Genomic DNA, 27,272 nt, shown 5'->3' with positions numbered 1-27,272 from the left:
TTATGTATATGTAAATTGTGTTTTTTTTTAATTTAAAAAAAATAATTAAAAACACTTCGTTGTCTTTTATTTTCTAACAGAACAAGTGAGGTGACAATGTTAAGTTTTTGTTCAAAGCATTGCCTATCAATAATAATAAAAATCTATCCTGTGAGTGCTTTAATTGGCCTCTTTATGACGTCACTGTAATCTGCAAAGGAATTAGTTCCATTTTTTTCCGCAATGGCGTCAGGGTCCTTTGTAAATCTATAATTGTGGGCAAAATGATGCAAAGGGACGGTAAAATGTTACAAAAGTAACTATAATATCAAATAAAAGATAATTTCTCAAAAATTATGAGCAAATATTTTTTGTTCGGAGTTTTGAATATTGGCGTTTCTTACCTGTATTATATATATTTGGCACGCTTTATTATTATTATTATATGTTATTTAAATATTGTTTTATATTCTACATATTTCAACATTTATAGATAAGTTTTATTTAAATACATTAATCAGATTCAACGCGAAACAAAAGCTTTGTTTTATAAAGCTTAATTAACAATAATTACTATAACCTATATATGCAAAAAAAGGTAAAAGATAAAAGAAAAGAAAAGAAAAATTGTTGAATCAATTTACTAAAAGTATCACATAGATTACAAAACATCTCGAAACATATTCAGACTTTTACAGAATAAATTTAAGGCCTTGCACAGATTAACTAACAGACAAATCAAATTTTCAAACGGCTAACATCAACGTATTTTTTGAGCAAAAATTTGCAATAATTGAAACATGAATCAAACTGTTTTTTTGTCATACTAAGACATATTTATTGTACGCATACCATTCTCACTATATGAATAGAAAAATTAATCTCGGAAGCTCTATTTATAAACAACCATTTTAATTAGACCTCTCCTAAGTGAGGAACAAATAGATTTTGTTTTATTAAAGGTCTGTTTAATTTGGTTATTTTCTCTGAGTTAACAATAATTTTCGTTTGATATGTTTAATGTACTATAAGTTAGCGATCTCTAATTTGATCATAAGAATGTGTATTTCAACAACCAACTGTAAATCTATGCAATTTCTTACAAACCAACTATTTACAATACGACACTGGATATTGGTAACATAATAATTATATCTAAAATCGAGATTACATTTAGGCCTACACAAATATCAATTGTTCCAATACAAAACGAAGGAAAAAAAATATTTTGACATTTTATTCGATCGCAAGAAACGGAACAGCCTGTATGTAGGCTTTAGTAACATGAAACAAAAATATACAATTAACATCTACCAACATAACAACCACAATTTTACTATTCAATAGTAAAAATTAATCTAATTTAAATACAAAAATCATAAATAAATATAACCGTAGAGACGTGGAAATTAATAATACAAAATTTTACAAGAAACATACTTAATACCTATAGATTCGAGAATTGTATAGTCTTAAAAGCATACGAATACACGAGTAAATACGCTTTCCATTGCGTGTTTATTTTAATAACCGTTTGTAGGTTACTATATTAATAACGCAATGTAGTATGTTTGCAAAAACACATTAAACATTCACTATTTATAATTAAAATTCGGAAGACAAAAATTAGTCAACCGAATACGTCAATTTTAATTTTAGGCCTTTACAAATGGATACATTATGGATATATTCATTTTAGATAATTTTAATCCACTAGTATAGAAAGGGAACTTTTAGTAAATAGGAATGGCATTCAAAATTGAACCTTATGCGTTTATTAATAGAATTCACGTTCGGAAAGACCTATGTCTAAATTGTTGACATTTTATTATAGCCTCAATTAAGGAAATGTCATGAAGACAAAGTTTGACTTCTATTAGATTTGACATCCAAAAGTCATTTTCTTATTAATTTTTTATTTCTTGTTGAAATTAGCATTTAACATGAAATTTGAAAATTATTACTAATTAATTCTAATATCCATTCTACTAATAACAATAAATAAAAATTGTTTACCCAATTGAATCTTTCATATAAAATGCAAATACAAAAGTTTTCATATGAAAATATTTTCAAATCCATCATTCAATCTCACAGTAACCTGTGCGTGGGAAAAAGAAAATGGATGTAAAAATAACTTACAAAAATCTATGGAAAACCTTTTCGCTTTCACAATTCTTCTGTTGAAGCGATTGGTGCTTTTAGTAGAGGAGTTCTTGGGCTTCTAGCACCATCTGTTCTGGACGCTTGGAAATCTTCATTGGACAACGAAGCTGGTATTGGAGCGATCTTTAACTGGTGACCATTTAACTTGATCTCTGTAATAGAATGGGACCTTCCGTGGTTCAAATTGAGTTTCTCTTTATTAGCATCATGTGTTGGTGTTTTGGTTAGAGAGTGCGTCACTCTCGCGCGATTCGATTGTTCTCTTAATGCCATTTGATACGCAACTTCGAACGCCTCGCCTAGTGTTAAAATTACTTCGGTCGCTTGATCCTGAAATATATAAAATTGGTATGAATTTAACATGAAATTAGCTTTTACATATTGTGATATTTTAATGAAAGCTACATTTAGCCATATTAAATCTAAACTAATATTATAAAGAGGAAAGATTTGTATTTCCGTATGTATTGAAATAACCTAAAAACTACTGAGCCGATTTTAAAATTTCTTTCGCCATTAAAAAGCTATGTTATCACTGAGAAACATAGGCTATAATTTTTAACATCATGTGGACAAAGTAACGAGCAACAGTTAATAATGTTATAAAGGTAACTGACCATGGTAGCGACTCTGAAGACGTGGCAATAATGGCTGCGTGTGGCGTGGTCTTTGGTGATGTAGGCGAAGTGCGTCAGATCGTCCGCGTCTTGACACGCGCAGTGGATATTACGAATCTCGTGCTCGCAGATTAACTCCTAAAACAAATAAAACAATAACTAATCATCACAAGATATGGAAACTTAACTACTATCAGTTGAATCTAACGTAAGTGGCTATGCACAGCATTTGTTTAAAGCATTGAATTTGCTGATAAGACCTTTTTTAATGGACTGTAAAAAAGATAAATAGAACAACAAATAGTTTTTATCTATATACTCTTCAAATCTTTTAGATTTAAATAGAGATAAAAGAAAGTAAATAAGAACCACATTTTGATTACAAAAATTATGCATTCAAAAGAAAATACAATAATATTGTTAATGTAAAAATGGAAAGACAAGATCTAAAAGATGATATTTTACAAAATATCCCCGTTCATCCTGTGTAACCATGTAACTAATCGTGAAGTGACCTTACATCGAAGCCATCCATAAAAATAACAAAAATACAATTTTTTATCTACAAGAAATACAAAGGCAAGATTCGAGGTCCGGTGAAGTGTGAAGAGTGATCCATAATTAAAAATCAAGCGGGCAACGTCGGGGCTTTTGTTTAGTGGACCCTCTCTGGGACCCGAAGGTGGGGTTTGCCCTCCGTGCGCTTGGTTGCATCTCAAAGAGGACAGCCTTTTATGGGAAGAGTTTCGAAGTAAATAACTGGTGATACTTGGAGGGTCAACGCAGATAGAAAACTACAAAATTCGCCTTTTATTTTTAACAAGCACGTTGAAGCCTTTGTACGATTTGAAGTAAGGAAAAATTATTATGCGTTGCTCTGTCTAGTATTAAAAAAACAACATATCTCAAAACAACTGCAATTTTACGGACAAACTTACCCTTGTGATAGTGTTTAAGAATTTTACGCCTCTGTAGCTTATCGACAGTATGATGTCTGGGGAATCCCGAGGCTCTTTAGTAGTCTTCTTGAGTTTTTGTATCGACTTCTTTGTTGATTCAGTACCACGAAGTTCCTTCACTACAGTTGATCCCAGATACTAGATTAAAAAAAAATTGAATTGTACTTAAATACATGAAGAATGGAAAAAACAAAAGAAGGAATACAACTGAAAAACACCTCACTAGTCAAAATTGATTACTTTCTGTTACAAAAGAATTTATATAAAAATCCGCAAATCTAAATTTAATACTCACATTAGCTACATAAGTAACAGCTCCTGTGACCAATACAAATGGCTGATGTTTCCACTGCGTTTTCAGCGCTCCCGGAACACCAACTAGCAGTTCCGACGGCGCTCGGATCTCCAGATCCGACGGTCTAGGCGGCTGAGGCGCGGGCCTGTTCTTCTTGCTACGCTTCAACGTCTCCCCGCCAGGAGGCGCTAGGCTAGGAACTACAGGAGGCGGCACAGGTTTCAAATTTTCCGAAGGCAATTTCTCTTTAATTTCTTCTTTAAGTTGCTGTATATTACTTTTCTGTGGACAAAGAATATTTTTGAGTACATTGCGATAGTAAATATTAAATAAATGTATTATTTTGTTACCCTAACCAGTAACATCAATTGTAAAGCATTAATTAAAATACGTCAAAAATTTAACGAGTAAATTGCCCTTCTGACAGTAGATAAGGAGATAATTAGTAAACGAGTTGAAAAACAAAACGGGAAAAGTGTGAACAAAAACTAAATAGACACCTGGAAAAAGTGGTAGCAACTAATTGTGACAGTGTTCGACGGAGCTTATGATAATAGAAGAGTCGGCAAGCGTGACAGTTCACACTTCACAAGTGTAAAACAAAAGTAATGATGCACAAACAAAAAACGCGGCGAACACGCAACCGTGAAATTTTAATTAAGGCTCTAAAGAATAAAAGGGACAAGAGCAATATAATTGACATCGTGAACCATCTAATTTGTTGCGAGTGTCATTTGCTGGTAATAAAAAGTAGAAAAGGCAACAGACGTATTCAGGCTTTGGTGAATGGAATAATGTTACGTTGCGATGGATTTGAATGGTGAAGGGTGGGAACGACCCCAGCGCTAGTTCGGATCGCAAACTACATTTCGTATATCTCTCAAATAGGGTTCGGAGACGATTCACTTATCTGAATAACGTGAATGTACATTAGTAGGAATCAATTGCTAGATGGACGAAATTCTAGAAAATAGGTAAACTATGAAAAATTTGGTTTCAGGACATAATTCTTACAGATGAAAAGTCATTGCTTGCATTTACGTGATACTTAATTTAACAACCAAACTCACTGTTATCTTAACTTGTTATAAGGCTGTGAAAAATTTGGTTATATTATTGAAAGTTATGTAAATTTTAACTAAAGAGAGGCAATCACGAGATTGCAAAAAATAATCATCTAATATTTCTAACACAAAACCGAACCGTACGCGCCAAAGCTTTCAAATCACGCGAACATAGATTTTCGTTTGGCATTTTCCATTTGGGAGATTGTAAAAAAAATCCTAGAAATATTTTTGCCTATTAACATATTTATAGCGAATGCTTGATGTGGGGGGTTAAAGAGGGTGAGGGGTTGTAGGGGGAGGGGGTAGGTGCAGTTTTAGTGGCGTTTCGTGCCCGTATCCTACGGCGCGTGGTTAGAGAGTGCCTCACTCCTCGTATGAATGGCGAGCGCTGAATAGGTCGGCGGATTGAGCACTAATTACCTATACGTGTTTGGCGACGTGTGAAATTAAAAAAAAAGACTCCGCCCGCTCCGTGCCTACATGCACTCACAATTACTTGTGCATTTGAGTTCATGTACTGGTTATTTAATTAGTTATTTATCACGGTTTCACTGCTCTGTAATTAATATTTAATTCATAAACTACTGCGGTGGTACAGTCAGCTGTATCAATATGTAAACATTTACAAAACTTGTAGAAGCGTTTGGCGTCAAAAATGTATGACATGAAATATCCGTCAATAACATATTCACGATCCTAGTCAATGCAGACACACGCATACATATTTCTAAAACCGACACTTGGTAAATGCAGACATATTTATGCAGCTGACTGTACAAAAGTATAGGTACTCTTTACTTTGAAATTTTCGCAACTTTAAAGCTCCAATCTCGTAAAGTATTAAATACATACGAAATAAAAAAAGTTGTAGAAAATATCGTCAGCTTTAGAGTGATCACTAAAAGGCTCCAACACCGATAACTGTAATTATTAAATACCCCCTAAATTGTGGCGTCAACTTATCTCACTTTAGTAGCACATTATTACACCTGTGGGGGGTTGCCGGGCGACCCCCCACGCACGTGCGTCATACTAATTAACACTAAGATGAGCAATTTAATAGGGATTAGCCATTTTAATCTTGTCGCCAACTTTACCGCGGTGGAGTTATTAAAAATCTTTTTGGCTGCAACTTCACATAACGTACACTAAGAGACGCTTTAGTGGTCAATTAACATCTCTGTGTATATAATGACACTAGCTGTTCCTGTGCGACTTCATAATATAATATAATATAATTATGAAAATTTAATTTTGTTGTTTACATGTGTCAAATTATCAATTGCAAATGTCAAAATGACATAACATGATGACAAACCATGGCAACCTTGTTTCCTTGATGCTGGCAGCAACTTATGGTCTCTTTCCCACATTAGGGTTTTTATCCAAAATATTTACCCCTAAGTTAAATGGCGTGATAATATATAAAGCGTGACGTGAGTGTAGGGTTTTTTATTGAAAAAAATATATTAAAAAGTATGCTGGAATTGCTGACATCTTAAACAACAAATAAGTGTGTGTTTACGCTTTAATATAATAGTATAGATACAACTGTAGTATGACAGATCGACGCATTAAAGCCATATTGATAAAGGAAATCCTCTTTATATTAATTCAATGCCATTGATGCGCAATAAAATTGCCCCTTTACGTCCGCTAGCGTATGCACTGACAGGACGTCAAACACAATACTGGGTTTCCACCGTCAATATTCCTGTACTGTTATTTATATTTTCCAAAGAGAATAATGGACGATACGTTTTAAACATATGATTAAGCAGTACCAATAAGTAATATTAATTGTATCAAAATTGATAAAGCTTGAATTCTATATTTTTTAATTAAACCATTATCTTTAGCTGACTGGTTTTTTTTTTCAATTAATTATAAACAACTTTAGTCTATAGATTACAGCCTATGCATTTTATTTCAAATCGCTTCAACTGTTTTTAAGGTATGCGATCACATTATGTAAACAAAAACGCATTTATATCAGTAAAAAAAAATGTATTTACTATAGTTTGTAATGAAATCGTTTAGAAAGCTATCGAGACAGTATACGATGTACTCAATCAAATGTCTGTAAAAAGGATATCCTACCACGACGCGTCGAATTGAAAATTAATACGATTTGAATGAGGAAATTGTTATGATACCACTCCGACTGAGTAGCTTACATACGATGTTCGTATATGTGCTATGTTATCAAATCGAAATACGTTTGCGTTATTTAATAATACGATATGTTTTCAATGATATGTTTACAATTTTATGATAATTCTGCAATTGGACTTGTTACTATTCAAACATCGCAAAGAATAAAAAAAGGCAAAAAGGTTTTACATTAGCCTTTTTCTACATTAGTATTTCAGGTGATAAGCGAGCGTAATGCAATAATCTGATCCTAGACGTAGTTTTCTATTATAAGCACTTTTTACTGAACGCAGTGTCGTATAATTTTCACCAATAAATAGTGATAAAAATGTAGTCAAAGTCGAAAAAGCAAAATTATTATATAAAGTGTTTTAACGACACGTAGTCTACAATTTAAAAAAGTGACAAGGAACATTTTCTTCTCGAACTCTGGTCGAGCAAGTAATAAACGTCTGATGTGATCAAAGCATTACATCATTTGTACAATTGCTAGAAGTGTTTATATCTATCGAGCACATCAACATTACATCTTAATGTGATGTTATGACACTTGTAAATGTATTCAGGTCATTTGCAGCACGGATGAATAAATTGAATGCCTAGAAGTTTGTATTGAATGTGCTTGTATGGGTATTTTAATTTTAAACAAAAGTAATCTACAAACTTTAATAAATTTTCACAAACATCTATTAAAACTACTATTGTCAAAAGTACTAAATACGTTTGAATGGAGCTTTAATTATTTTTTAATATACATCTCTCTATTTCTCTAGTCTCTGTTTTACAATAGAGTATCTTAAAGTGAGGAGAGTCGGTGACTCAGTGGTTTAAGCACTTGACTTGTAATCTACAGGTCTTAGGTTCGAATCCCGCCGTACTAACGTGATTTTCGATTTTTCGAATTTTCATATGTACATAATTTACCCGACGTTCTTTCGGTGAAGGAAAACGTCGTGATGCAACCTGCACATATCGGCGAAGAAATTCAGAGATTTGTGTGAAGTCAACCAACACGCATTAGGCAGCGTGCTTTGACTTTGTCTAGTCGTAGTCACCCTAACTTAGGGTAGGCCAATCGATAGGAACAGATAGTGCAAGCTGGTGATAATGATCTAAAAGTATGGTAGAAACAAAATTTTACTTACCAATGTACTGAGATCAGCATTTATATCTTCTATATTATTGACAGGGCCATTCTGTTCACCAGAAACAGAACACAGGATCCTCTTCCGATGTCCCGCTTTCTGTATTTCCAGTACAGCCGTCAGTTCCACTTCCCAAATCCTCTTAACCCTATCCATATCTACATATAAATGTTTTCTGAACGTATCACTATATTGTTCTAAATTAATATTCCTTAACCATTCGTCTACTGTTTCGTTTTGGTGTTTACTTATATTATTATTGTTATGATTATTGCTTATTTCAGTTATCTTAAGAGGTAATTGTTTTGATGATTCTAATATCTTCTGTCTGTCGTTCTCTTCGATTCCCATTTCACGGAGGTCGTTCTCGTCGAGTATGCCGTTCTGGAAGCAAATTATTGAATTAGGCACATTGAAATTAAGGTGCACGTATTTTAATCTACTAAAAAAACTTTCTATAGATCTAAAAGCTTTTAGAAATCAACGCATCTTACATTTTAATTGGATTTCTTATACAGAATACATTTTCTCAAGTTCATGACAATATACGCATAAACAGATCTTTCATAAACTTTGACATTTGTTGCTTTAACACAAATACACTTAACAACTTGGCAAGAACTAATTATTAACACTAAAAGTATAATATAATTGTGATATAATTAATCGTTTTAGGACATCGTAAGTGGACAAACGTGTTCTGTATACGAATACTTCATAGCCAAAACAAGTAGACATAACGATTTAATTTGCCATTAAACTTCCTTAGCCTCTTCCGTTCATAGATGTGCTTATAACACCAATGTCAATTAAAACACTTCGCACGTATTATACAAGCTAATTCACTAACTAGTTTGTGACTATTTTTGCCTTGAATTTCTGTCAGTATAGTGTTAAACAAATGAATTTAGAACACTAGACTAAATAACATCAGACTACTAACTAGGTGTTGGTCGCGACTTCGTCTACGTAAAATTATAAAAAATAGCCTATCTTACTCAGCGAAATCGTAGCTTTCTAATTGTGAAAGAATTTTAGAAATCAGCAGTAGTTTTTGATTTATTTCAATTCATACAAAAATACAAATCTTTCCTCTACATTATAATAGTATAGATAACCAAACATTCTACGCATAAACTATCAAATGATTACAATTATTAAGAGAAGAGAGTTGATTTAAATTAGTAATTTAAGTATCAGAACAACGTAATACTTACAATAAATTCAATATCATCATAACCGCTCTCCAAGAAGAGTGGTTCGTAATCATGCAGGCCGAGACTGGAGAGCCAGAAGCCAAGGTTCGATGCCACTGAAGGGCTGAGACTTGACTCAGAACAGCTCAGGCCAAGGCGTGATGTGAACTCCTGCTCCAATTCTGACACGAAGACTGATTCCCGGACCAGCTTACTGCCGAACGACGCCATTATCTCGGAGATCTTCGCCCATTCCTCCTGTTGAAGAAACAAATGTATTAATTTAAGCAAATGAGCTCATTTACAACACAAAAAGACGATTTTTATTAAATAAAATCAATTGTGCAAATTTACGCATATTTTTTTTAACTCCAGCCATCCTATCTACCTAAAAGGCCTATGAACTTGTCGTGTCCCACCTGCGTTGTGGTTAGTAACGTCTCGTCAGCTTACCTGCATTTTGTATTGAAACATCTGCAGATTTTTTATGATATTTGAACACCTGCCTTACATGTACATTTTGGTTTAACATGCAAAAGTAATAACGATGTCTTTTTAATCTTTTGACTCGATGTAGAATTGAAAACTATTTATATCGAAGTTAGTTTGTCATAAAAAATAATAAGTTAAATCTATCTTTTATTTTACAATAATAACAAGTATAATCACTTTAGAAGGATCCGTAAAAACATGTCTAGTTTCCTTTATATTATTTCTAAACGAATATGTTTGATCTTACTTTTACGAAACTCGTGTTTGTTACGTCTACAAAAGCCACAACTTGTGGTTATCGTGACAATTAGCATATTTGAATATGCATTCACTTTTTGATGTCAGGGTGTCATTATCACTCTACCCTTGAATTTCGCATCGTACTAAATAGGGATGTTCTTATGTTGTAATATTAGAAATATCGATAAAAAATATAGATTGTGCTGTTAGTTTAGTAAGAAGGGAATGCAACTGTGTCAACCTTTTAGAGGTAAAGCTAGATTGAAGATATAATATTAGTTTGTTATGTCGGTTAATTTGTTTTGTTTAGTTTATTATCGAAACAGTCATTAGATAAATCACAACAATCAAACAGTGCAAGATTTAAACTGAACTTTTCTCGTGACATTACGAATAGAATATTGCGCTTGTAAATTAATCACTCTTGATATATTGTTACGATATTAATTAATATTGACTAGTTTAATTATGATTAATGCTTGGCTTTTGCTTAGCAATTAACATAGTTTTCGTTTTGATAAAAAATAATAATTTAACATTGAAATGTATAGGACATTCTAAAAGTGTATACATCGAATAGTGACGAAATGAACAAGGAAAACCGAAAGGAAACTAACAAAAACCAAGGCTTTCTTTGTTCTTGATTGATTACAAAAACGAATTCTCTAAATTAACTTCGATATTACGTAGAATTGCAAAACAAAACTTACAACAAAAAGTAACTAAAGCCTTCTGATTTTTAAGAGGTAAATTTCTAGTTGAAATTGAATACCGCCAGAGTATGAGAAGAAACGGTGTAAAAAAGAACCATATAGTTCAACGTTACCTGTTCATCAAAGGGGCTGAGTATTGACAGTGACTTGTCCCCGCTGTGCGTGGAACTGGTCGTATTGCTTCTTCTTCTAACTTCGTCTTCCATGCCGTTGATATTTCTGTCCACCTGTCCATTGCTGCTTAAGTTCGTGTTGGTGATAGTCGGCGGGTCTGTAGGAGAGGCGTCGTACACTGATTTCAGTTTCCGCAACGTCTTCGGTCTTTCGGCTGGCATCGGCCGAAGACCGATGCCGTCGAGAGTTGTAGTCGAGCCTTTGAAGAGGCCTGTAACAAAGAAAAATCATTAATCTCAGAAAGTATTTCATTAAGACTAATAGGAAAAAAGGATTTACTTTTACTATTTAATAAATTAAAAATTAATGGCTATCAAAAAAAAATAAAAATGTAATATTTTTGAATTAATAAATGTTCACAAATGTCAGTAATAATTAAAGGTTTTGCTCTCGCAGATGTTTGCAGTTACAGGTAGTAACAAACAGGTGAAGGGTTTAAAAATAAACGCAGGTGCAAAACGCTCTTAAGGTAGTAATTGTAAGACCAATTTGCAGAAACCTGACACGCTATCATTTCCAGAACAGCAACCTTGTCGACAGTGAAAACCGTCACTTATAATTCCAATGTGTTATGTTCTTAACGTTTGATTATACGCATATGTGAAAAACGACAACTACGATAATACACAAGACTTGCAACACAATCCAAAAACACGTGTTTTAAAAACAAATGCTACAATATAAAAAAAAAACTATGAAATGTTAAATTTAAAAATAAGAATATAAATGGACAGTAACAAAAAACGAGTAATATACAAAAGCAACATTAAAAATTCAGGTCAGTGAAACGGAACGCAAATGATTGCTCCGCGTTATAAACATTTGGTGCGCTGTTGTTTAGAGAAAAAAACTGAATCTCAAGAAAAGTGAAAACGGGTTTGCTAACATCCGTGTCAAGGTTCAAGTGAATTAAGATAGATTAAATTTATATCTGTATTTCACAACTAATTTATTAGCACAAAATACACGAATTAGAACAACAAAATTTATAAAGACCCCAAATTAAATTCTACAGATTTTGCATATGGTCGTCAGAAATCTAGAGATACATAAAATTCAAACAAAATGTGTGATTTTATCACTAATACCTCTGTTAAGCAGTTTTGTTTATTTCTATTTAATAATCATAGTATAAAATGTTTTATTGTAGACAGCTAAATTAGAGATCTTGTTGATATCGTCCAACATTGGATCATCGGTTTGAAATAGCATATCGCAATCGGAAGCTGAGATATAATTTTGTAACAGATTTAACCGTTAGATAAAGACTTAACTGCCATCATAAATTACACTAAAGTAAGCTATATTCCTTTATAATAAGGATTGAATTGCATTCGTTTGATATATAAAGTTATACCACTGGAATGTGTGACATTTTTCGCTCAGTCAGTCACATATCGTTACGACGCCAGTAGTTTTGTCTCATAAATAATATTTATATTGATTAATTTGGTTTTAATTTAGTTTTCGCTTCAGTTCTAGCGTTCCATATAAATTACAAAAAGGAATTGGCATACAAAATTTCCATTCATATTTCTAAATGGTAAAGTAACCTCTATGACACTATTTAACTACGTAGAACACGAAAACTTGAAACATAATGATGGACATAGGGGTCGATAGCCGATGAACTAGAATTGGTCTGAGGGAGCAGTTACCATTATTCTTATTTGAAGTACTTTACATTCACAAGCCCCTGACGACGCCTCTAATAGACGTTATGGTATACATATAAAGATATTTAAATCTCCTTACTACCACTCCATGTAAGTTACTCGAGACCTTATAACAGGATGTCATCATCAATTCTATTAGCATAGTAAAGAGCCGCCATTTGTTCTTATAGTTCAATCTTCGACGCACAATGAGCGTTCACGGCTCCATTTATTACCATCAAATTGGTTCAAATGGTGTTGCTTTCCGGTTCTCGTAAGAAAGTATTATAGTGTTGATTTTAAACATTTTATAGTTTGAAGAATAGCTGTTAGATTTTAGAATCTTTCAACGCTTTGCGTAATTTTTTATGTGGACACACTACCGTTTAAGTAACCATTAACATCACCGAGTGCAGTTTCTCAATAGAATTTAAACAATATATTTATTTCTTTATTTAATTTATCTTGATTCATACTAAAAGATACAATTTACATCTTCATCCAATTGTCTCTGATATTTTAAGATTAAATAGGTTAATTTTTTGGTGCAAGTTTAGGACTAACAACTAACTTCTTACTAATATTAAAAATGCGTAAGTTTCTATTTTGGTAATGTTTATTAGAAGGTTTGGCGACTTCCTGAGTTTTTTTAAATTCCGAGCGGGCGAAGTCGCGAGCAAAAGCTAGTCTATACTAATATAATAAAGCGTAAACACACTAATTTGTGGCGTAGGTTATCAGCAATCACAGCATATTTTTTAATGTTTCTTTCTTTAATAAAAAGTCATTCACTTACGACACGCTTTAGGCTTTTTATTTTCACGCTATTAAATTTAGGGTATAAATAAATTGATAAAACACTTTCTTGTGGGAAAGGTACCATAAACTACAAGCTGCCAATATTAAGGAAGCAAGGTTATTATGGTAACGATAATTTTGAAATTTGATATTAAGAAGTTGAAAAATGTAAACAATAAAAAAAATTATAATTACACGCGGATGAAGCCGCACGGGAACAGCTAGTTTGACATAAAATGTATGAGTTATTGCAACACATTTTAAACAACCTCTTATACGGGCTCTTTGTATTCCCAACACAAATAGATACAAAATAAGAAACTTTGTAACAGGAAAAAAAATTTAATACACCCAAATGTCGACATCGTTTAACATAAAGTGCAGCTGCATTTTGAACGATAAGTATACTTTAGACTTTATTGTAATATGAATAGAGTTTAAATTTCTTTTTCTATTATTAACAGACAGTAGTTGCTACCGTAAACAATGGTGTTGGAAACAATAGTGCATTGTGGGCATCACGACAAGTTAGTGATGTTCCTTCATCTGATACTACGATAAAAGATACCTTAAGGTATAGTATTACTGAACAATATGAATAACACTTTACAATACAAGATGGCAAAAGAAAATCTAACAGAAACAGTTGCAATAAAAGAAAAGTTGTCCGAAATCCTTTTAGCTACCTTCTCGTCTAAGTTCTGTCAAAATGTGTACAGCCGTTTGTGAGATAGCGGTCGTCCGCGATTTTGATATCGAAATGCCCGCTGCCCAAACCGTAAACAGTTAATATGGAAATTTATAACCTAAAAAGATAGAGCTCATCTTTTTAGGTCACATATGGTAGCAAATTTTTACATGATAACTTTAGTAAATTTAGTGGTTTTAATTCCACGAAGGGGTGTAACAATGTTTGCTTTTTATCTTTCTAATAAAGATTAGATCAAAACATTAATTATGAAAATAAACGTATTTATAACTTAATTAATAATTTCTTTGAATAATCATCATATAAACTACTGAAACATTTTTATAGTATTCGAGTAAATTGTACGAGTGTGGGAAATAACGACATAAAACTACGCAGTATTAGATTAAACGAATCATTTAAAAGTACTTGTACACTGAGACATGATACGTCATTTGTAATTGGATCATTAAATATCGTATTCAGAAACAAGAAAGAAAAGATATCTTATGTCAAATATTCACATCAGGGAAGAAAGAAAATTTCATAATTTCATCACGGCACTTATAGAATGAGTCGGTTCATTCATGAAACTACTACAATTTGACATTATCTGTGTGTTTTTGATTTATTACAAGATAAAGTTAACAAATGTATTGAACAATCATCGATATGAGTAAACCGGAACAGAATAAAACTCTATGACTAAAAAACTGACTCAAAACAAAAAAGCAAGGAAACGTTAACGTTTAGTTTTTAATTTTACAAAACAGACAGTACGTGTAAATATGAGAATGTGTCACTTACAGTTTCCCATCAGTGTGTCGATCGTAAAACATACGAAGTAACCTCATCGACGTCATCTCTACATTAGTCACACTTATTTCTAAACACCATACACGTAATTTACAATTTTTATTCACACATTTCGTATCGATATATCAAATCGATAAACAAAACATCACTAAACAATACAGATACTACACGATATACATCAGTTCAACAAAATAGAAATGAACTTTAAGATATTAAAGATTAAATAAAAGTTGGAGACGAACAAAATACGAACACTCGATTAGGCGTACGCGCAACAACTGGCAAAGCGAATTGCAAAGTGAAGTAATATTGATAAGGCGGTGAACGTCACATTTCGTCGGACAATTTATTAGACTGCATCAATTTAGTCATGAAGACAATTGACACGAGGCTTTCGACGCGACGGAAATTGGGGAACGAGACGATTGCTTCTGACCGAGGATACACAACGACTAAGTGGGTAACTAAATAAAAGAATGCATTCTTATTGTTCGGACAGTTGATAAGAGATAGCTTACAAGGTTGTAAAGATAAGAAACGCTGTCATTTTCAAGTTTACGTCGTTTGTCCCTTATCATTTTGGTGTAATTGCAAAAATTAGGAACGTTAAAATTTCAAGACCCTTTTTTGCCACTTGGACAAACGCTAATTTTATAATTTAGAAACTCACGCAAAATACGCGCTAGTCGTGGAGTTGCGGAAACCGTAGCCCCTACTACTACTACTAATTTAGAAACAAATAACTTAATTTAAAAAGCAATATTAAAAGCAATTTAACAATCATATAAAAACACAAACAACACTTCACCAAACCCTATTGGAATACTCGATTTCGAAGAACGGATCGACTAAAAGAGTTTTTTAATCCTCATTATGACCGGAAATTTAACGCTTTTACCATTATGCTTCATTACAGAACATTGACCATCAAATACTTAGAGCACGTAATATCCGTGAGAGCCATAAACAAGACTAATAAATCTACTGCGGTGTTTAACGTTTACCATAACTTCATCTAGTCGGCGTTCAGTTTGATATGTAAATCCCAACTGGTTGGAACAAGTCTTAATGCATCTTCTAAGTAAGAGTTATTATTATGACCTAAATACGTACTGACAGATTGTAGATCAAAGTAACTTAGCTCATCTACTTTTAAATTAAACTTTGTTAATTACTTAATACTGTATTAGGAAAGGAAATGACTTCATGAGTTTACTTAGAAGTGTAATAGATTGGAATATCCGTATAAAACAGAGCATTTGAAGCACTTCACGTTTTGATTATACGAACAAATATTTATAAATAAATATTAACGCCTAATGGAAGATTACTTTAAAAAAAATAAAAAAGCACAAGCCTTTCAAGACAACACAATAATGTCTCCAAAACGAGTTCTACAAATAATGAAGTATTTTCCTCTTTACTCAATTCGGCAAACAGCATCGCCAATCCGCAAATGTAAATGCGTATTGACGCAATCATAGTAAACAGACCACATTCGATCTGACGACGGAGACGCAAGGTCAATGTCGCCCGGACCTCTGTCAATGTTCTCGGAACCCGCACCGTGGATACCATACATGGTTGAAGATACACCGTGTTTAAGTTTATTTTTATACTAGCATTTTAATGGAGAAAATGTATACTATCGACTTTTCAAGATGTAAAGTTATCAAGTATTATTTTTCAATTTGATAATAGCGATGATACCAAATACAAAACTCGTCTAAAACGTTTGAATATTTTACAAGTGTATGACTAATACTAAATATAAAATATATAAACCATGCGTCAGAGATCCTCTATTATACAATTTAAAAAAAACTACCCTAATAAACTTAAAGCAGGTCGAAACTACTATCTACATTTTTTAAAAACGTCACAATTTGTTACGATATAAAGTTAACATTTCTGAAAGGTGTTAACGAAATTTGCATTCTCTATCGTAAACAAGAAGGTCTAATTTTCTTTTATTATAACAAGGAAATTAAGATATCACGTTAAAATAGTTGATATACGATAGCGGTTGTGTGGAGATGACTTTTTCTGAAAAAAGCTCGACCCAGATGTTTGTGGTTTACGTGATATTTTTAAAGTAGTGAAATTATTACCATCGGAGTTTATAAAACATTTTGTTGCTTTGATTTTTAATTGGTGTTTTAATTTTATATAGTTTATGTGAATAAATGGGCTATACAACACTCTTGAATAGGACTTCACAATTTTTTTTTTTCAAATTAATTAATTACTAAAATATAACGGTTTTATGGCTATTCCTACACACGCTCGGGTCGCCGACATTTTGTTTATTTATCGCTACACCAGTCGCTCGTTACTTGATGCATTTTTAAAATGGGAGAACAAATCTATTCAATTGACATTTTAAAAATGACTGTTCTCTATACCTGTAGAGTGCAAATACACGACTCGCGTCGACGGTACATTGTATGTACTGGCCGTGCGCTACGCAATTCTTTGTCGAAAGAATACGATATTAGTCTCGAAAATTTATGTTTGCTTGTGTACAAAGGGCCTTACGCAATAGATATGTAAGTATTGTAAGCGTTCAAAAAACAGCTGATAGAGTTATCGATAAATCTGGCGACGTGTATACCTTCCGAGTAAGAGTGTTGAGCAATGATTTTATGTCCACGGTTTTCCTTCAATGACTGTCCCAAAATGTTTAGGACTTTTAAAATAGCATGACTTAATAGCTTGTTAATAAGATTTAGTTTTAGCTGCATTATTATTAAAAGACGTTACCAAATTTTTATATCGCTGTCTCTGTAATCATTATATTGCACGCCTAAAGGTAACTGTTCTTACTATAAATGTTTTTAACTTTGTACAGTTTGCAATTTATATTGGTACATTTTGGTGTGTTTTGACAACCTTACACTGATACAACGTGCAGCATATGGAACCGATTTCCTCGTGTACAAACTTTTATATGGTTTAACTTATCTCAACCGTCTCGCTGTCTGCATGAATAGACCAGAATCAGTAAGCGGTGATTCAGTGGAACACACTGAGTCACAGATTACTCACCGCGATGTAAAACTGCTAAATATTTGATAACAACTCTCGATTCTTTAAGCGAATACAACCTTGTTATAGTTAACGCTCGTTTCCAGTTTCCGCGTTTTAAATAAACTGCGAACATAGAAGAATTTTATACGAAAAAACATTTGAAAATGTCTTTAAGTTATTAATTTTTGCGGTAATACTCTATTGGCAAATGACTAAATAATATTTATTAATCACTAAAATTACAAGAAACAATTTGAAAGTAGTACGTGACTATTTTTAATAATACTGTATTGAACCAGAAAAATAAAAACATTTTTCGTGTCAACATTTTTGGCAGTAAGTGTACAACAAATTAAATGGTATCTCATTTATTTGTCGTACTGTTTTTATCACGTATTTAATTCCACTTAATCACTGTTTTCCGTTTCCAGTTTATAAAAATCGTTTTTAAAATTGCAACACGATTACAACGATTATAAGTTTTTGTTGACGAAAATTATGAATCAAGGTTTCTTTAACGATTTTAAAATGTCAAGAGTCGTAAACTTTATTAGAAGGTCGGAGTTCGTTGATTTTCTTCATAATTTTGATGAAGTATTATAATGACAAATTATAATAATATTAATATTCAAATAGTGGCTGAGAAATATAAGTTTGCTATGGCCTATGCAATAAATCTTATCGTAAAGTTAATTATTATATTATCAAAAATTGTAAAATTCGCCTTTTAAGCCTCATTATATCTATTTTAGAGACATGATTAAAATAATAATGAAGATGATAAATCGATCCGGAAAACGAAATCTTGGTGTGGTGACCCTACACGAGTGTGATAAGGACAAGTAGATGATGATGAACTATTTTTAAAGAGAATGAGTGAGACGACTACATATTTGTGCAGGTGTTTCGGTAGTCCAAACTCACGGTAAACTAGTTGCGTAACAATTGTTCTGGAAAGGGATAAACTGATATAGGTTACACCATAGCTGTTCCCGGGTAAGCTCCAGACGTGAGCAGTTAAATTACGGCCGCCATAAACGGTGGACAAAGAAGGTTCGATGACATTATAAGAGCGCGTTTTCATTGTTTAGTACATTATACTGAGAGTAAAATTAATGGCCGCACACTTAATTTACATTAAGTGCGTCTCTTAATGTTTAGAGTAAGAAGTGTACATGCACTAAGGGATTGATTAAAAAAACATTTAAACTACTATGAAGCCAGCTATTTGGTTGGTGCCTCAATTATTTTGCTTGAACAAAGCATTTAATTATATCCTATCCTATTCGTTTATTGACAAAAAATTTACTTTAGTGCGTTCATTGATCGCAAGTCGTGTACACCAAGTTTCAATACAAGCACTGCATACGTCATTTGTTTGGATTAATATTGCCGTGTCGTGGAACAATGGAGTCGTGCGGCGATGTCGTTGTACGCGGTCTGAAGCACCTGCTAACCTTGCACTAGCTTTATTCGCTAACTTCGTCTAGCAATTCATGTAATATTTATTACCTGGCGATAAACGCCGGTCAGGTTCTACGGTTGCCTTTATTTGGTAAAAATATTTTTTATTAAAGACATGGGAATTATTTTTAACATTTTTGTAATTATAATTGAATTGATTGTTTATAGTATGTATCGAAAAAAATATATTGACGAAATAAAATAATATTCCTGCAACACGTTACAATGAATGAATGAAAGAGTGAATGAATGTGAAAATATTTATGTGAATGAAACTCAAAAATATTAACACTCTTATCTATATTGTTTACAAAGGCCAAATAAGAATTGTTACATAAACAGTATGCATATATTGTTACGAGTGTACACAATGTTAGAATGTCATAACGACCTACTTGTAGAGATAACGTGCTAATGAGTGTACACAAAATTGTATGGTCACACTGCAGGCGACATAAACATAAGCGGAAAATCGTTCGAACGGATCTCAAAGACGGGTAAAATAATAATCCTATTTTATAAGAAGCTATATTTCGAAGTTACTTTGTTGTTTTATAACAAACCGCATTTTATCCAAATGAAAATATGCTATTTTTTGACATACAGAAGACGTAAATGCGCGTAAAACTTATATTAACTATAAACGCTGTTAGAAGGGCCTTACCTTTTGTATTATAGCAACATCAACCATAACCATAAGCATAGTCTCTAAATTTTATGACCTTATTGCCGCAGTTATAATAAAAATTCCAACATTTTTTCATTCACGTCAAAGTTAACACAAACTATGTAACTACAATGTACAAATAAATTAATTAACACATAATAGAATTATATAACATTTGAATTTTACTCGATTATAGTAATATTATTAGGTAACTTTATGTATATGAGTAAAATAGTAGTAACATTTATTTAACAAAAACCCATAAAAGCTCAAAACCCATTGAACACTTATTGAATGGAGGAAGAACAAATGCAATAATGCACCGGAAGTTACAGGTACGACCCTCCTTCCGGTTTTTGAATTTCGAATACACCGGAAATAAGGTGGCTTTACGTTGGCAACGCTTAATTACTCATATACTAGCGATTTTCCTCGACGTGACAGCGTTTAGTGTAATGTTACTAATACTATAACGCGAAAAATTAGATGGATAGGTGGATGTTTGTTAAAAGTTTGTAGCCTAAACTGCTGAACAGATTTCAATGAAATTTGGCAGGGTACTTAGTTTTTTTTTTTATTTAACACGAAGGAAAGCTAATAATAAAAATAGGTTTTGAGACTTTAGGTCAAATATATTGTCAGAAGATATTTGGTGTATGATACACTGATAGGGTTTATAAGAGAACTTAGTTTTTATTCAATTCCTGTTTAATCAATTTCTGATGTTAACATATTTTTTGTTAGATTTATGCGAAATGCAGGGATAAATCCAATGTTCATTTAGAAAATTATACCGCTCTTACATTATTTCTACGGAAGACATAACAATAGTAATTGTTTCACTATTTTCCTTATGGAATTAAGAAGTCTTTAATATGTGTACCATACCATACAATAAGATTAAGTTTTATTGTTTTTTGTCACAAAACCGTAGACAAAGGAGATGTTAACAATGACGAGTAATGAATTAAATAAAACCGAGGACTTGTCCGGGATTTCAATTCATTGTAATTGCATTGTTTCGTAAAAGGACATGTTACAAAAACACATTCATAAAGAAAGTGAAGACAAAAAAATATATATTCCGTTTTCGTCCCTACGCCAGATCAAAATGAATGATAATACAAAGTGTTTCTACAACAGACATTCTATTTTGAACTTTAATACCAAAGCAACAAAGTATTATTTACGTTAAGTTTAAAAGCTACTGGTTTGACAATAACCACGAAAATAAATTGTGACCTAAAAAAACAATAAAGATTTATTTAAATAAAAACGTTTTGCGATGTTATTTAAAACATATTTTTATGGAAAATTAGTATAAATTTGTCAGAGTAGACAATACTATAATAAATTTCACGACACACTGCAATCAATATTTTAAGATCACATTTATTGTGCAGCAAATGGTTTCTTTACTTAAGAAATCTGAGATAAATACGGTTTAGTTTATACTAATAAATACAGATGTTACACGTATTAGTATTTATTTTATCAGATCAATATATGCATATTTTAAAAACTTTTTTGACTAAAAAGTTCACAGTTAAGTCACCTAATTTAGCATTTCTTTTTCTAAAAATACATCTATTAATGTTTCATTCTAAAATGTATACAAAAGATAATGTCGGTTAAAAAGTGGTTCCCACAAGCGCTTATCAAAATATACAAGAGATTATAAAAAGATCATACCCATCTGGCCCTCCGTTGCCGCGTAGTCCGGAATGTTTGGGCCGCACACGACTTACTGGGGAACACTTCGCATCATCGCTTTACACTAACACTCACAGTTCACTTGCACTCATTTTGCACTTACAAAATTTATATTTGGAACCTTTAGAAAAACAAAATTTAAAAATCAAATATTACATCATAGGTAAGTAGGAAGATTTGGAGTTTAACTACCATACTCAAAAACGTTTTGGTCACTAAATAATTTAGTAAAACAAATACACACTTAAAGGATATTTTAGAATTAATCCTTTTAAGTACGTCTGTTGCAGTTAACTCGCAATTTATTCACGAAAACCTTTATTAAAAATGTAATAGCCTTAGTATACGGTTTTAATTTTTTAATTCAGACAAGCAACCATAGGTATAGTTAAACAATCGATCATTCTTCGTACTCTTAGGTTATAACAAATTATAGATGAAAGTGGTTTGAGCAACATTGACCATAAACATCAAAGATAGCCAAAGAACAATGGACTATCCATCTTAATCGCGTCGCGATGTCACAATACAATTGTTTATGTAATATATTAGCTAATTATGTTAAGTTATTTATTATGTTACGATCCCTGTCAGTGAACACTAAGTAACAATGATAAAATACCTATTATGAAGACACAAAAACATGTTACAAAGTTTTTTGTGAGAAATATTTACTAGCTTAAGTTATTACGATGTTATTAGTACAAAGTGAGATCTCGATATTATTTACTAGCTTTTGCTCGCGACTTCGCTCGCGGGAAATTAAAAAAACATAGTAAATATCAGCCTATTTTACTTATAACATAGCTTTTTAATGGTGCAAGAATTTTTTATATTGATCCAGTAGTTTATTAGTTATTCCAATACAAAAATCCATAAATACAAATCTTTCCTCTTTATAAAATTTTCAGTAGATATACGAGTAGATAGCATAGACTAAACGCCACTGAATTCATACATTCAGGTCTATTATTAGTAGTTTTCCACTATTAGTCGTTTTATTAATACTAATAATCCAGTTATCTGATGACTATCACTAGCAATTTAAGCAAGGAAGTTGGATTGTATCCAACTTAGAATGCGCTCATTTAGCATACTGGAGAGCTATGTTAAAACAACAAGAAAATGCCAATTTAAATGCAGTATGAGTTATAATAGAAAAGTTTAAAACAGGAAAATATTAAAATAATATACCAACTTCATAATGTTTTCTAAGTTTATTTGAACGTTACTTTTTTGTAAAGTAATAGTGGCAAACTTAGTAATAATTTCCTTATTTTTTTAAGTAGAATGAACTAGAAATATGGGTTTGAATTGAACATTCCCAAGGTTCCTAATAAAGTGTTAGTGGCGGGATCGCTGGCAAAAACAATAAGAAGCCATCGTCCCGGAGTTCAGTGTTCGGGAATAGAACGGGTTCTAAATTTAAACCGGCCGCTAGTGTGGCGCGGGGAAACGACGTTCTAAATTTAAAAGTTTTTAAACTTTTAAATCTTCGCATTTTGTCACGTTCAAGGTCGGAATGGATTTTGGCATGAAGACTCGAAGACAACTGTATTCAATACTATATTGTTATTCCAAAAACAACCTAATTATCAGAGTTAAAAAAATTAAATCAAGAAATGCAAACGGAGAGATGAAATAAGATCAGTTACGATTTTTTTCTTTGCATAATAGTAAAAAAGTAAAACATTAAATACTATTTACAAATCTTTTTTGTGGTTTAAGAGTTACAGTTAAAAAAATTAACCGCGTTACCTAAACATTTGTGTTAAACACACGCATCAGTCAACAGATAGATTTAGAAGAGAAGGTCGTTTATTTTATGTGAAACGAAACATCTGGCATTGATATTACATCTGCGACTATAACTTTAGAAGTAAACATAAATTTTACGCATGTCGTATTTTTCTCCAATTCAATTCGTCAGAAACTCATTTTCTCACATCTTAGACGAAATTATATGACTCTACCTTCATGTAAACATCTGCTTTGGGAGCATTTAATATCGATTACCGCTTTTGTTTACGCCAATTCAATCGGTGTGAATCAAAACCAGCAATGTAAATCAAAACAAAGTTGGAAGTATACGTTCACAAATGCATTTTTGGGTAACCGTAAACTTTGCTTGTTTTTTCTCGAACGTTTTGTGGGACATAAATTTTAAACGATTCCTTTTGTGTTTAGCCGTCGTTAAGTCGCGGTTTAATTATTTGTTCAGTAACCAAGCTCAAGTATCGGATGTGGCTACTCCCTTACAGCCACACTTGTATTAGGAAATTACTGAGTAGCTAATTTATATCTATACTAATGTTACAAATAGGAAAGATTTCTATTTTGGATTTTTGTATGAATTGAAATAACTCAAAAACCACTGGGTCGATTTCAAAAAACCTTTCACCATTTGATAAGGTATGCAACGTTATCGCTAAGTAACATAGGCTTTAGTTTAAATTTCTCAAACGCAAACACAAACAGCTAGTAGCTATATAAATGGGAGACTAGAAACTGTTCTTATTCGTTCACTAGCCAATTGCAATTCGTAATAACAACTAGGTATTCTTTAACTAACGAGAATTATGTTTTAACGTATTATAGTAAATCTACTTGATATAATTCCCATTACATGCACTCCAGGGTCGTTCAGAAGCTTAGCAGATGGTGGTACGTGCTTTTGTAGATTCCGTTACCCTCATAGTCTCACTTAAGGATGACCACTGAGGGAATTTTAGTAAGTGAATCACAATCCCCACATTTCCCCACAAGACAGTTTACCTTTAGAATATTACCCCTCCGATACCAAAATAAACGATTGCTAAATTCAACAAGCTTTAACTATTCTTAACTTAGTAAAGGAATTTGTCTAATTTGAAATTCGTTCGAATTCCACATACCGTGTATTATGTCTAAGGAACTAAACACTGATCGAAAGAATGTTGATATATTTAATACCAAAATAGAAACCGAATTTGTTCGTTATGTCAACTTTAGAAACATTTAAAAGCTTATTAGATGGAACCAGATTGTTTCAATGTGGAATAAAGATAGAAGACGACACTCGATTAGAAGAACTTGTCTTATCACAGATTTCGGAGCAATGTGTTGACAAAATAATTAGTATTACAAAAAATCAAAGCTAGAAATATTGTGACAAAATGAAATTAATCGTAGCAAGGACAAACATAATAAAACCCAGACGTGTGATACTAAAATTTGGGTGCGCTCGACACGTGTTCGAGCGGCCATTTTTTTGTGACCGTTACAGCGCTTATCTTCGCATAAATCACTATAAAACGACCATTGTGTCTCGAGATGTTTAAATACGGACAATATGTTAATGATCACATTCAAAATTATAACGTTTGTCTCTTTTTGTGTACCTTTCTTTGAAAAGTCACGCACAGTACTATAATGGTTTTATCAGAATCAAGTTTAAATTCGTCAAAATAAATATCCTTATATAGATTCAGGTAACATTCTCATAAAGTGTAACAATACATAAAATTTTAATTATAAAAAAAGTAAGTAATACTAAGTATGGAATTATTGTAACAATGTTTGGTGTGAAGTTTGGATGAAAATAAATCCAAGTCGTTTTCTTGTCTCTTATTTAACTTCTTAATTCAAGAGTAAACTACTCTCACAGACAAGTCAAGTGAAAACCACTCTAATCCACTACAATATCCATAACTGTTAGAAAAACATGATGTGTCAGAATTTCACTCTTCAATATTCGAAGGCGTTCCTACTAACGTTTTTCAAACAGGTAAAACTAACAGTTATTTCTTAAAAAGACCACACACCGGACTGACATGAATAGTTAAATTTTTCTTAGGAGACTTTATAAGGTAGCAACTAATATTAAATGCAAAAGTTTAAATGGATGGTTGTTCGTTAGTTTGTAGTGTAAACGGCTGAACAGATCTCGATGAAATTTGGTATGTAGAAGATGGTTTATAAGAATATATAGCCTTACTTTTGTTTTTTTTTTTAAATTTCACGTGGATGAAGTCGCGGATGAAAGATAGTTGATAAATTGGTAATGTTCACAGCATGCACGAAACTTAAGAGCGATAACATCTTTTTTTTAAGAGTCCAGCAAAGACAATAAGAACAAAAGTGTCACGAGAGCGCCTGCTCCGTTACGTATGGTTAATTGGTCAGGACCTTTTAACGGGATAAGGTTATGGTAGCCATATTAAAAGTAAAAATTAGAATAACATTGTTTTGAAATAACCTTTCGAATATGTATTGTAGCATGTTTATTACCATAAAAAATTCAATATTAAATATTTATTAGGATTATTTCTAGATTAGCAAAACGCGCCTCTTGAATTACGTTTCTATTTCTTGTAGAAAATGTACTTAATGTTATTAGTGACCGAAATTCAATTCGGAAAGATTATCCAATTTAGCCTAGAGCGAAGTAATTTTGCAATATCGCAAGCTACAATAACGATGAAAACTTTCACTATTAAATTAACTGACCATCACAATAATTCGATTTGCATTACGGCGAGAATATTCTGTTGCGCGAAGCTTTCCCGTGGTAACGCTCTTCGGTTTGAATTTAACCTATAATAATCGCTTGACCCGAGACCGATTATACGCCGGTGTTTCTAAAGCGTGGCGAACCATTCCTCTATTTACGGTAATGTAATAATTTATAGAAAGTTACAGATATTGTGCTTGTATGTGATCTGTAGAAATGGACAGGCGAACGTTGTTGATAGCATTTACTTTGTTCCGACATAAATGCATCTCTTGATGTTAGTAACAATTAAGTCTAACAATATTAGTTTGTATCGAAACTTCACCACGACTGTTGTTGTTGGACAATGCCGAAAATCAAATAGACACAATCGCAGTTTATAGCCTGTCTATTTATAGATGTCAGAGTTGTAAGAATAACTTTTGTATAAGTTTCATACATATGTTAGGAATGCAAAAAAAAACTTAGGTCTATGTCTTTCTGTATTGTTAATTTACTTAACTGTTTTTCACTTCTTCTTTTTTTTCGACTTCACTACGTCTTAAAAATAACACAACAGTTATGATCGGATCTGTGTTACTGCAAAAGTAACAGTCGCTATAAAAAGGTGATCCTTTATTCTTCAAGCATTCTACTTTCTAACAAATCATATAGGATTACAGGCAGTGTAAAGTGGGACAGGAAATGTTTGCATACTGCAACCTGAATAAATGCAGGGTTTAATTGATGTGCAGTGTTCGAGACGCGCACAA

General features: G+C 32.3%; 1 protein-coding gene across 2 annotated transcripts in view; it reads right to left on the bottom strand.

Annotated features, from left to right (window-relative positions):
• Positions 1–1,980: 1,980 nt before the first annotated feature.
• Positions 1,981–27,272, bottom strand: part of LOC106105426 (ankyrin repeat and SAM domain-containing protein 1A-like) — a 74,832-nt gene continuing 49,540 nt past the window's right edge. For both annotated transcript variants that reach the window (XM_013285720.1, XM_013285721.1), the window contains exons 12-18: positions 11,137–11,408; positions 9,600–9,836; positions 8,383–8,766; positions 4,017–4,298; positions 3,701–3,859; positions 2,763–2,900; positions 1,981–2,475 (exon numbers count right to left, since the gene is read on the bottom strand). In XM_013285720.1, the coding sequence (XP_013141174.1) occupies positions 2,149–2,475; positions 2,763–2,900; positions 3,701–3,859; positions 4,017–4,298; positions 8,383–8,766; positions 9,600–9,836; positions 11,137–11,408 (1,799 nt within the window). In that variant the 3' untranslated portion in view covers positions 1,981–2,148. The remainder of the gene's footprint in view (positions 2,476–2,762; positions 2,901–3,700; positions 3,860–4,016; positions 4,299–8,382; positions 8,767–9,599; positions 9,837–11,136; positions 11,409–27,272) is intronic.

This window comes from Papilio polytes, unplaced genomic scaffold (assembly GCF_000836215.1).
Source record: "Papilio polytes unplaced genomic scaffold, Ppol_1.0 DF822845.1, whole genome shotgun sequence".
NCBI classification, from domain to species: domain Eukaryota; kingdom Metazoa; phylum Arthropoda; class Insecta; order Lepidoptera; family Papilionidae; genus Papilio; species Papilio polytes.
The sequence above is the reverse complement of the archived record's forward strand: the minus strand, read 5'-3'. Positions and strand labels throughout refer to the sequence as shown.